The sequence below is a fragment of the Staurois parvus genome, unplaced genomic scaffold, assembly GCF_062004578.1.
Source record: "Staurois parvus isolate SC_StPar_1 unplaced genomic scaffold, SC_StPar_1.0 ptg000581l, whole genome shotgun sequence".
Classification (NCBI taxonomy): Eukaryota; Metazoa; Chordata; class Amphibia; order Anura; family Ranidae; genus Staurois; species Staurois parvus.
The window spans coordinates 6587953-6601005 of NW_028318377.1; the positions used below are offsets into that span (position 1 = coordinate 6587953).

The window sequence follows — 13053 nt, forward strand, 5'->3', positions numbered from 1 at the left end:
GGCAGCAGGAGAGGTGGGGGCAGTGAGGCAGGAGGGGTGGACTGACCATTTGGAAACTCGGGCACTGCCTGAGGGCCCGGGGTCAGTAGGGGGCCCCATGAGATGCCCCTGGTACCTTTTTCATAGGCTTTTTTGAGTTTGGGCAAGGACACAGGGGCCCCATGATCCCCTATTGCCCAGGGGCCCCATGAGTTGTCAGTCCACCCCTGGAGGCAGTACCACACACACATTGGGAAGCACCAGTCCTCCCAGCTTTCACCTGTCTTGCAGCGGTTCCTCCAGATGGTGTCAGTGGAAATGATATAGTGCCAGTGGCGTGGTAGCTGAGCCCGTAATGCATCTCTACCAGGATCTCCGGCAGCAGCTGCAACAAAGAGAGGCAGGTCTCCTCCACCTTGACCTTCTGCCTTTTCTTCCTCCTCCTTCATGAGGCCTTCTGCTGGCACCCCCTGGCCTGACCCAGGTCCCCTACGTGTGTATGGGCTGTCCCCCCTGATGGCGGCCCTGCATCAGTCCTCAAAAGGAGCTTTCAGTATAACGTATAGACACACATATACTGTACATTATAGCCAATCTGAGAGACAGTTCGCTGATTTACCAGAAGGTTTTAAAGCAGGGGTGTCATACTCAATGTTATTGCGGGCCACATCACCGTTATGGTTGCCCTCAAAAGGCCAATTGTATCTATAAAACTATATAAATGTATTTACTCTTTATCATATTAAATGATTGCCTCTGCATTCAATTATTACTGGTTTTAAGTAATAACTTAAGGCTCCATTCATACTTGTGCGACTTGTTATGCGACTTTGTACACAAGTCGCATCCCATTGTTTTCAATGGCACCTATTCAGATTGGTGCAACTTAAAAGTCTCAGCAACTTTGAAAAGGTGCCTGCAGTACTTTGTTGTGAATCAAAGTCACATCAAAGTCGCACTCCAAAGTCGCACTGGAAATCATGCCACAAGTGTGAATGGGGCCTAAGACTTAGGCTGTGAAGGGCATGTGCAGACCAGCATGGAACCCATTCACATTCCTGTAGCAGAAAATGCTACAGAAAAAGTCTAAAAAAGAGGGTTGTACACCACTAGTATCATCCACGAGAAACGTTATTGGAGACTGCTCAGGTAGAATATGGTTCTGAATGGTGTTCTGTCTGAGCAGTCGCCAATACCAGCAGTGTGCAATCCTCCTTTTTCAAATGCCATAGAATTGTATTATTCTCATAATAATGATAATTAGATGTGCAGAGCACCCCACCCTTCTTACATCAGATGTCAAGAGTCCCCCACCATCAGAAGTCAAGAGTCCCCCACCCTCCCTTACATCACAGTGCACTCCCCTTACCTTGTGAAGCTGGGGGCTTAGCTGATAAGCAGAAGTGGAGGGTCCGGAGAGAACCAGAGGAGGGTCGGAGTCAGCTGCTAGAGTCTGCTGAATGCTGAAACTAGGGGAGGCAGAGATGAGGGGGTGCTTTGGCTGTGCAGGATCTGTAGGAGGAATTCTGTCCTCCTCTCTACTGTTGACTGCTGAGACAAGATGGGGACAGAGATGAGAGGGGGGTGCAGCAGCTGCAGGAGAGGTGTGAGGGACACATGAAAAGGGCCACATTAAATGGCCTGGACATATATGGCCCTCGGGCCATGTCTTTTAAAGAGAGACTAATGTGGGGAAAACAAAATTGCGAACAGGATTGCTTTTCTGCACTACAATACATTTACAGTACCTGCCTGTTCACACTCCTCTGTAGAATATACACTGAGATGTGCATGTGGAGGGACGTCAGCCCACAACAGCCAATGAAGTTGTCTGAAGACCTCTGCATGGGACCGCTGGAACTAGAGTAAGTATTTTTGCCTTTAGTTCCGCTTTAAGATTGTTGGAAGAAGCAATAAATCCAGAAGTAAGACATAAACATGTGAAAAACATAATCTATGTACAAAATGTGATGTCCTTAGGGCAGCCTTTCTCACCCGGGGTTCTGTGGAACTCTAGGGTTCCTTCAGAAGTTGCTAAGGGTTCCTTGAGGTGTGGCTGATTTTCCATTTGATGGTGCCTGCATGGTTCCGGGGTCAACTCCACTTGGCAGAGCCATCTGCTTGATAATATTGATCTGTTTAGCTGTCTGTAAGGGTGTCATTCTTCCCACTGACCACCATTCTAAGGGGAACATTCTTCCTATTGACTGCCACTGTAAGGTGGACATTCTTCCCACTTACCACCACTGCAAGGAGGACGTTCTTCTCACTGACCACCACTGTAAATGGAACATTCTTCCCACTGACCAGCACTGTAAGGGGGACATTCTTCCCACTGGCCACCAATTTAAGGGTAGTTCTTTTGGGAATGTTGGGAAATCCTGGGGGTTCTTTTGGGAAAGTTTGAGAAAGGCTTCCTTAAGGAGACTCAAATATTCAAATGCTGCTCCTCCTGACCGGCGCTATTGGTCCTCCACTGTGACAGGTGACCTCACTGACCAATAGTGAAGTGAGGTATAGGGTAGAGCAGAGCTGTTTTCTGAAGTCAGGGTTTGTGTAATAGAGCACCCCAAAGTGTCAAAGTTCCTGAGATGCTATGCAAAGTGTGTGAAACAAATTACTTTTGTATGTGTTATCCATCCAGTTGGTTCTTCGGCCAGCATGTCTGACACTGTGTAACTGAGAGAAACAAACAAAGGATTTCCCAGCAAACTTACCAGCCAGCCTGCAAAACCACCAAATTGGCCCTGTCTAACAGTTTGCATTAAAAACAGAGGGTTTTGTTTTCACACGTTTTCAAATGCATGCGTAAGCTGCTGTCAAGGGTCCTCTGTATACTGCAGTCCTAACATTTCCAGAGCCTCCACAGTTGGAGTACATATATCCGTGGATAGGTTAAGGACAGGTGTGCCTGGAGGAGCCCATCCCGCCTTAAAGGCACAGGGATGCAAGTGACACCCAGCTATAGTAAAATGACAGCGAAGGCATCCAGTGTGTCCTTGCATCCAAATACAATCCTTTTTGTAATGTGCATTTGTAATGTGCATTGCCCTTACATGTGCACCTTGCTGCCAAGGCTGGTTATAGGTTGGGATGGTTGCCATTTTTTTTTGTACCATTGTATAACTGAGAGGCCTTTCCAAAGGCTCCAAATAATTTTTTGGTGAGGTTTTCTTTATATAAGGTAGATCACCAAGTCTTTTATATTTATCATGCTATATATGTATGTATAAATCAATCAGTCTATCTATCTGTCTATCCATCTATCTACGGATTAATTTCTTATCTATCTATCTTTTGTCTCATTCTATGATATAGATAGATAAGAGATCAATCCGTAGATATATAGACTATATATATCTATTTATTGAACTATATCTGATCAATCTATTCTGCATTCTGCGCAGCGTATATTTGTCTATTGATCTATTATCTTTCTATAACCTATCTTTCTATTTGTCTATATTCTATCTATCTATCTATCTATCTATCTATCTATCTATCTCTAATCTTTTGATCGATTTCTCAGCTATCTCTAATCTATCTATTGATAAACCTCTAGTCTGTCTGTCTATCTATCTATCTATCTATCTATCTATCTATCTATCTATCTTTTATCTCATTCTGTGATATATCTATTAATTGAACTATATCTGATCCAGGGGCGGACTGGCCATTCAAGTACTTGGACACTGCCCAAGGGCCCGGGGTCAGTAGGGGGCCCCATGAAATGCCCCTGGTACATTTTTATAGGCTTTTTTTGAGTGTGGGCAAGGACACAGGGGCCCCATGACCTCCTAGTGCCCGGGGGCCCCATGAGTTGTCAGTCCGCCCCTGATCTGATCAATCTGCTCTGCATTCTGCACAGCGTATATTTGTCTGTTGATCTTTTATCTATCTATAACCTATCTTTCTATTTGTCTATATTCCATCTATCTATCTATCTACCAATTTATTTCTAATTATCTATCTATCTATCTATCTATCTATATCTATATATCTGATTGATTTATAATATATATCCATTTATTGAATCTATCATCTATCTATCTATCTATCTATCTATCTATCTATCTATCTATCTATCTATCTATCTATCTATCTATCTATCATCTTTTGATCGATTTCTCAGCTATCTCTAATCTATCTATTGATAAACCTCTAGTCTGTCTATGTATCTATCTATCTATCTATCTATCTATCTATCTATCTATCTTTTATCTCATTCTGTGATATATGTATTTATTGAACTATATCTGATCAATCTACTCTGCATTCTGCACAACGTATATTTGTCTGTTGATCTTTTATCTATCCATAACTGTTTGTCTATATTCCATCTATCTATCTATCTATCTATCTATCTATCTATCTATCTACCTATCTTTCTGTGATATATGTATTTATTTACCTATATCTGATCAATCTATCTGTCGTTCTGCACAGTAAATACTTGTTAATTGATGTACCTATGTGTTTACATAACAACCACTATTCTGTCAGTTTGTCTGTCTCTATCTATCTATCTATCTATCTATCTATCTATCTATCTATCTATCTATCTATCTTTGTTTTTTCTTCTCTTTCTTTCTCTTCTGTTCTTTTTTTTCTCTATTACAGTTATTGAAGTAAAGCTATAAATCACCTTTTTTATGGCAATGAAGTAAAAGCCGTACTTTCGCTACACAGTGTACAATAAGTGGTTCTGATCCAGTCCTGTTATTCTCCTATGTGTGCCCTCCCTTCCTCCATTGTCAGTGGTGAAGTAGTGTGGTTGGACAAAGGGTGCCTTCCCCAGGCACAATAATATCATGTATCATTTTTTTTTTCAGGCATTGCTAAGTTTTAAAGGAAACGACTTTGCGGAGACAGCAGAACAAAGGAGATTGGCAGGCCAGCTGCTTTTGGGGAGAGAGAGAGAGAAAAGGAGAAAGCCAGAGAGGGGGCGAAAAAAAAAAAAAAAAAAAGCTTCCTGCTCCTTTAAATCAGCTCATCTGTGTGGCTGGGGCAGGGAAGTCTTTTTGGCTGTGTGAGGCAGTCTGCTTGTAACAGGCGGCTCGCTGACTGATCTCACTAACAGGGCTTCTGTGTAAGCTGAGGCTAAACAAACACAGATGGAGCCCTGTGTGCCTTCCCCAAAAATGTTGGCAATGCGGCAGGGACATCAAATGACACTCTGACTTGCACGGCACACAGTCCTACCATGCCGGGCGAGGAGACCTGACTTGGGCTGGGAAGCTTGCAATTGTTTTATTCTCCTCAAGTGAAGCCAATAAAAGATTTTCCTTCAACTCCCCCCGAGTGGCCACCGCAGGACGCTTGTCCATCATGAGGAACCTCCAGATCCTAGAGGATCCCCAGTGGAAGGGCCACTGCATCAAGGACATCTCCGGCCTCAAGAGGCTGAAGAAGAAGAGCAGGGAGGTCATCAAGCCAATCAATGGCTACCAAACTTTTAAAGTGGACTTGAAAGTGGACGCCGGCTTAAAGGGGGCCGCTCAGCCCAGACCCGACGCCGAGCTGATGGACGGGGCAGCCGAAGAGGGAGCGGAGGATGCTCTGGATTTGAGGAGCGTAGCCGCCCCGGGGAAAAAGGGGTTGTTGGCCACCGGCAGCCTGGAGTCGAAGCCCTACGGGGATCAAAGGTTGCCGTCCAGGATTGTGGTGTGCCAGCGACCACCCGAGACCTCCTACCTGTCAGTCTCTCAAGTCACCTACGACAACAGCAGCCCAGACCCCTGCTCATCGCCTAGGAAACGGCTGGGGGAGCCAGCAGGCGTCTCTTCGGAGATCAAAGCCATCCAGCAGACAAGGAGGCTGCTGGCTAATGCCAGGGAGAGAACCAGAGTGCACACCATCAGTGCAGCCTTTGAGGCTCTCAGGAAGCAGGTACAGAGTTGTCTGTGTCCCCCTTGTAGCGCCTTGCGACATACGGCACGCCATCAGTGGGCTGGGGTGGGATGGCACATGTCACTTCATCCAGCCCGGGGCTTATTTAATAACACAAAGAGCAATCCCACCATGTAACCTACAGCATGGCTAATGCCCAAGTGCAAAAAAAGAAAAAAAAAACAAAAAAAAACACCGTCCTAGAATACTGATGACAGGTAAGGCAGCAACGATGTGTAAAGTATAGTAAAACCAGAGCAACCAATCCGATCTTACCTTTTCTCTGCCTGGAGTAAAGGTGTTTTCTGATTGGTTGCCATGGGCAACATCTTAGATTGTACTTTTACTTATAAAAAAAAAGGACCACTGTCGTGAAATATATTGTATTCTAATAACTGTATTTCATGTAATGATAGTATATTTAGTATATATTTTTTATTATTATTATTGGTTATCAGTTTATTCATTACTATTGTTCCACGTGCCTCTATTTGATATCACAGTTAAATGCAGCCTGAGGGTGAATTGGACCGTATCACATCAAATCAATTCTGCAGCACAGGTATTGCACACAGCCATTTGCACAAATGAATTCTAGGATGCGACTTTATGATTATTATTATACAGGATTTATATAGAGATAATATTATTATTATTATTATTATACAGGATTTATATAGAGATAATATTATTATTATACAGAATTTATATAGAGATAATATTATTATTATTATTATTATTATACAGGATTTATATAGAGATAATATTATTATTATTATTATACAGGATTTATATAGAGATAATATTATTATTATACAGGATTTATATAGAGATAATATTATACAGGATTTATATGGCGCCAACAGTTTGCTCAGCACTTTACAATATAACGGGAGACAATACAGCAACAATACAGTTCACTACAAGAGGGAAAGGAGGGCCTGATCCTGGGAGCTTACAATCTATGCAGGAATTGCAGCTCTAAGCATAGACACACGCATGTGTACAGGTTTATAACTCTGAATGCAGATAGTTTGCATTTTGGGGGTTGTACACCCAAGTACAAGTGTATACGTATACTGTGGATATACCATGTACTCTATAGGATAGTGTATATGGAGGTTTTCTATTCGTCTGTGGGTTTGGGTTTTTTTGCTTTTTTTTCTGTTGCTTGTACTGGATGTCTTTTAAGATTCATTAAGATTAAGGCTGGCCATACATTATACAATTTTCTTGAGATTTTTGGCTTACATTTACCAAAAACCATATAATATGAGGTCAAACCTAAATGACACTTTCCATTGTATCCAATTAGGTAGGCCCTTGCACAACATAGTTGAAGGTAAATCTAAATGAAATTGAACAGAAAATTGTACATGTAGGCATTTTGTATCATGGGCAGAATCACTTCCTTTCTGCCAGCGATTCCAAAATGCTCTGCAAAACTGACAAATCACACCACGCTTGCTCAGGTGCCATTCATTTTCAGTTGGTTATTCTGGCGCGATTGTCACATGATAAATCGCAGCAAACCTTGTTGTTCAAAAAGGAGCCAGAACTTATTTGGGGCAACAAGCTTTGTGTGATGCGTTTTGCTGCGATTGCAGCGGGATTTATCATGTGACGATCGGGGCAGAATCGCAACCATGTTTAGGTGCCATTAAAAATGGATGGTGCTTGAAGAAGCATGGTGCGATTTGTCAGTCGCAGTGTGGGGAATGGAGCCTTTCTTACCTGCCTTTGCAATCTTCTGTAGAATGTACACTGAGCTGCGCATGTGCAGCTCAGTGTGTACATTCTTGGTCTGTCTCTGGACCAAAATGAACGCCCGTATGCATGTGCAGGAGTTACATCATCATGCGCTGGCCAATCAAGGCGCCCAAAGATCCTGCACCTGGAAGAAGCCGCACCTGGAGAGGGATTTTGCATTGCTGGAGAAGAGGTGAGCATTTGTAGACCTCATTTCTGCTATAGGGCAAGTTCACACCATGCCTGGAGCTGAATCGCATGAGAACCCGCTGTGCGTTCCTCTGTGATTCACTTGCAGCTCTGTGCCATGCGATTTCAAGCCCAATCATTATGAATGGGCTAAAATCGTACCACACTACTCCAAAAGTAGTGCATGCACTGCTTTTTAAAACGCACTGTAACCAGATTGCATGGTACAAAAGTACCATGCAATCTGGTGCGGGCAAACGCGCTACATCTGTGACTTGCGTTTGGGGCGTCGTAAAACTTGTATTGACACCCGCTGCAGATCGCAAAGGCAGTGCGTTTGACATTCAGGTTGAATTGCACAGGAACGCACAGCGCATTCCTGTGCGATTCAGCTTTGGGCATGAATTGAACAGGCCCTTAGCCCTCGTTCACACCATACATGCAGAAAAACGGATAGAAACTGATGAGCAGATTTCACTTGCAGACACATCCGTTTTCATGCACGCTTCAGTTAGTTTTATACACGTTGCAGAAAAAATCCACACGTGATACCAGTGTTGTGGTATGAACAGGGCACATAGAGAACAACTAATTTTGTTGTGCCCTTGCAGAATGTGTGTTAAAAAACTGACGTCTCTGCAACATGGTGTGAACGAGGCCTTAAAGCAGGGCTAAACCCATCAATTTACCAGTTTCAAAAAACAGTTACGTTCCTGGCATGTGCTGAGAACAGGACTGACAACTCATGGGGCCCCTGGGCAATATGGGATCATGGGGCCCCTGTGTCCTTGCCCAAACTCAAAAAAGCCTATGAAAAAGGTACCAGGGGCATCTCATGGTGCCACCTACTGACCCTGGGCCCTCGGGCAGTGCCTGAGTTTCCAAATGGTCAGTCCACCTCTGGCTGAGAATGATAACTGTCACATTTTCTTGAGTGCTGTCAACCAAACTGGCAAGCCATCAAGTGTCTGGTGTCATAATTGAAGATCCAACACAGGCTAAGATGGCAGCTTCCTTGGCTGAAAACAATAGGAGGGTTTGAACCATGGCAATGAAAGGAGTGTCTTGTATGCACCTGTGGTATTGTTATAGTTTGTCCCAACCTTCGTCCCTTTTGCTGGACAGCAGCATATGCAAAATAATATAAAGATCTATTAAGCTCTTGGGGCCCCTCCCACCAGCTTCTGATCAGAAACGGTGACCAGGAGCTATTGGTGACAGCTCAGTCACAGTGCTGTGGTTGGGTCTTCAGCACAGAACAGTGGAGCCGACTGACACATATATGCAAGTACAGCCAGCGTGAAGGTCCACCCATAGTGGTAATGCATATCTGTGGTACGATGGTGAGAAAGAAAATTAAATTACACTGCTCAAAACAATTAAAGGAACACTTTGTAATCAGAGTATAGCGTCAAATCAATTAAACTCCTGGGATATTGATCTGGTCAGGTAAGTAGCAGAGGGGGTTGTTAATCAGTTTCAGCTGCTTTGGTGTTAATGAAATAACAACAGTTGCACTAGATGGGCAACTGTGAGACGACCCCCAAAACAGGAATAGTTTTAAAGGTGGAGGCCACGGACATTTTTTTCCCTACTCATCTTTTCTGAATGTTTCTCACTAGTTTTTCATTTGGCTAGGGTCATTGTCACTACTGGTAGCATGAGGCGATATCTGGACCCTACAGAGGTTGCACAGGCAGTCCAACTCCTCCAGGATGGCACATCAATACGTGCCATTGCCAGAAGGTTTGCTGTGTCTCCCAGCACAGTCTCAAGAGCATGGAGAAGATTCCAGGAGACAGGCAGTTACTCTAGGAGAGCTGGAAAGGGCCATAGAAGGTCCTCAACCCATCAGCAGAACCGGTATCTGCTCCTTTGTGCAAGGAGAAACAGGATGAGCACTGCCAGAGCCCTACAAAATGACCTCCAGCAGGCCACTGGTGTGAATGTCTCTGACCAAACAATCAGAAACAGACTTCATGAGGGTGGCCTGAGGGCCCAACATCCTCTAGTGGGCCCTGTGCTCACTGCCTGACACCATAGAGCCTGATTGACATTTGCCATTGAACACCAGAATTGGTAGGTCCACCACTGGCACCCTGTGCTTTTCACAGATGAGAGCAGGTTCACCCTGAGCACATGTGACAGATGTGAAAGGGTCTGGAGAAGCCATGAAGAACGTTCTGCTGCCTGTAACATCGTTCAGCATGATTATTTTGGTGGTGGGTCAGTGATGGTCTGGGGAGGCATATCCATGGAGGGACGCACAGACCTCTACAGGCTAGACAATGGCACCCTGACTGCCATTGAGTATCGCCAGGTTGCACCTCAGACTCTCCAGGAGCTCAGTGATGCCCTGGTCCAGATCTGGGAGGAAATACCCCAGGACACCATCCATCGTCTCATTAGGAGCATACCCTGATGTCAAGCATGCATACAAGCACGTGGGGGCCATACAAACTACTGAGGTCCATTTTGAGTTGCTGCAATGAAATGTCAGGAAAATGCATAATTTTTTCTCTTTGATTTTCGGGGTATCTTTGAATTCAGTCCTCTGTAAGTTGATAATTTTCATTTCCATCAAACGATGGGGCATCCTTACATTCCTAACACATTACCCAGTCCATATCAGTATAGATATCCAGCAGAAGATTTTTCCGCATTGAGATCTGATGTGCTTTTAAAGTGTTCCTTTAATTTTTTTGAGCCATGAATAATAAATATAAATGTGAAATAAAAAAAAGGATTTTATATATTGGCTACTATCATTACATACATACAGTGAGGATCGAAAGTTTGGGCACCCCAGCTAAAAATTTGTATTAATGTGCATAAAGAAGCCAAGGAAAGATAGAAAAATCTCCAAAAGGCATCAAATTACAGATTAGACATTCTTATAATATGTCAACAAAAGTTAGATTTTATTTCCATCAAAATAACAGAAAACAAAAAAATGGCGTCTGCAAAAGTTTGGGCACCCTGCAGAGTTAATATCTTGTACTGCCCCCTTTGGCAAGTATCACAGCTTGTAAACGCTTTTTGTAGCCAGCCAAGAGTCTTTCAATTCTTGTTTGAGGTATCTTTGCCTATTCTTCCTTACAAAAGTCTTCCAGTTCTTTGAGATCTCTGGGCTGTCTGTCACGCACTGCTCTTTTAAGGTCTATCCATAGAATTTCAATTATGTTGAGGTCAGGAGATTGTGAAGGCCATGGCAAAACCTTCTGTTTACGCCTCTTGATGTAATCCCCTGTGGATTTCGAGGTGTGTTTAGGATCATTATCCATTTGTAGAAGCCATCCTCTCTTTAACTTCAGCTTTTTCACAGATGGCATCAAGTTACCATCCAAAATTTGCTGAAATTTTATAAAATCCATTTTTCCTTCTACTCGTGAGATGTTCCCTGTGCTACTGGCTGCAACACAACCCCAAAGCATGATTGATCCAACCCCATGCTTAACAGTTGGACAGAGGTTCTTTTCATTAAATTCTGTGCCCCTTCTTCTCCAAATGTACCTTTGCTCATTCCGGCCAAAATGTTTCCAAAATGCATCAGGCTTGTCTATATGTTCATTTGCAAAGTTCAAACGATGATTTTTGTGGTGAGGACGTAGAAGAGGTTTTCTTCTGATGACTCTTCCATGAAGACCATATTTGTACAAGTATCTCTTTATAGTGGAATAGTGTACCACAACTCCAGTGTCTGCCAGATCTTTCTGGAGGGATCGTGCAGTCAAACGTGGGTTTTGAATTGTTTTTCTCACAATCCTGCGAGCTGTTCTGTCTGATATTTTTCTTGGTCTTCCAGATCTTGCTTTAACTTCTACTGTTCCTGATGACTGCCATTTCTTAATTACATTCCGAACAGAGGATATTGACATCTGAAAACGCATTGCTATCTTCTTATAGCCTTCTCCAGCTTTGTGAGCATCAACTATTTTCAGTTTCAGCTTTCTAGACAACTGCTTAGAAGAACCCATGGTGCTGATTGTTGGGGCAAGGTCAGATAAGTCTGGGCATTTAAAACCTTTGAGATTGACATCACCTGGTCTTCCTAGACAATGATTGAGAACAATCCATGACACTGGCAGGTCTCAGCTTGGCAAAGGGGGCAGTGCATGCTATAAATTCTGCAGGGTGCCCAAACTTTTGCAGACGCCATTTTTTTGTTTTCTGTTATTTTGAAAGTGTAAATGATGGAAATAAAATCTAACTTTTGTTGAAATATTATAAGAATGTCTAATCTGTAATTTGATGGGTTTTGGAGACTTTTCCATCTTTCCTTGGCTTCTTTATGCACATTAATACAAATTTTTAGCTGGGGTGCCCAAACTTTCGATCCCCACTGTATATTAATTACAGTTGTCAGAATATTTTTTTTCACAATAGTGGTCTTTTAAATAAACCCAAAAAAGGTTTATTTAGTAATACGAAGCAGATAACAATATACATTATATATATGTAACCAGCTCACAGCAGAATAGCTGATGATTTCACCTTCTGATTGGTTGCTGTGGGTTACAGAACACTGCTGTTCATGTACTTACCATCACTGCTTACATAACAATCTAATGGATTGCTACACTACATGAACAGAACTGTCATTCTTTCTTATAAGCCAAAAAATGCGACTTTGGACACATAAAGGGTCCTGCGCTACTTTGCTGTGACTTTGATGCTACTTGAGTGACTTTGATGCTACAGAGTGTGTAAAGTTGCATCAAAGTCGCACCATAAGAACAGAAATGTCATACTTTCCTATTAGCCATGAAAAAAGAAAAACGCATCAAAAACGTGTGTTCAAAAGTGCAATTCGCACCAGAAAATGCACTAGAAAAGTGCATCAATCGCAACTCGCATAGATGTGAACCTAGCCTTAGACAGAAAAATGGCTTCTGAATAATTGCAAGTGTGTCAGGATCAGAGGCGGACTGACCATTTGGAAAGTCGGGCACTGCCCAAGGGCCCAGGGTCAGTAGGGGGCCCCACGAGATGCCCCTGGTACCTTTTTCATAGGCTTTTTTGAGTTTGGGCAAGGACACAGGGGCCCCATGATCCCCTATTGCCTGGGGGCCCCATGAGTTGTCAGTCCACCCCTGGTCAGGATGAAATAAAAAGAGTTCTAATGGTAAAATTGTGTTGCATTGAGCAACTAACTACCCCTGACTGTCCGCAATCTGTATATTAAGGGTAGATTTAGAAACGTGTCTAGATCTCCCTTGCCTCTGAAGCCTGATATAGAGGCTACTG

At 43.1% G+C, this 13053-nt stretch overlaps 1 protein-coding gene across 2 annotated transcripts in view; it reads left to right on the forward strand.

Moving 5' to 3' along the window:
* Window positions 1-4988: 4988 nt before the first annotated feature.
* Window positions 4989-13053, forward strand: part of ATOH8 (atonal bHLH transcription factor 8) — a 128336-nt gene continuing 120271 nt past the window's right edge. The window contains exon 1 of one of the 2 annotated variants that reach the window (XM_089692292.1): window positions 4989-5868. In XM_089692292.1, coding sequence (XP_089548418.1) covers window positions 5308-5868 — 561 coding nt within the window. In that variant the 5' untranslated portion in view covers window positions 4989-5307. The remainder of the gene's footprint in view (window positions 5869-13053) is intronic. The other variant, XM_089692293.1, reaches the window with a different exon arrangement.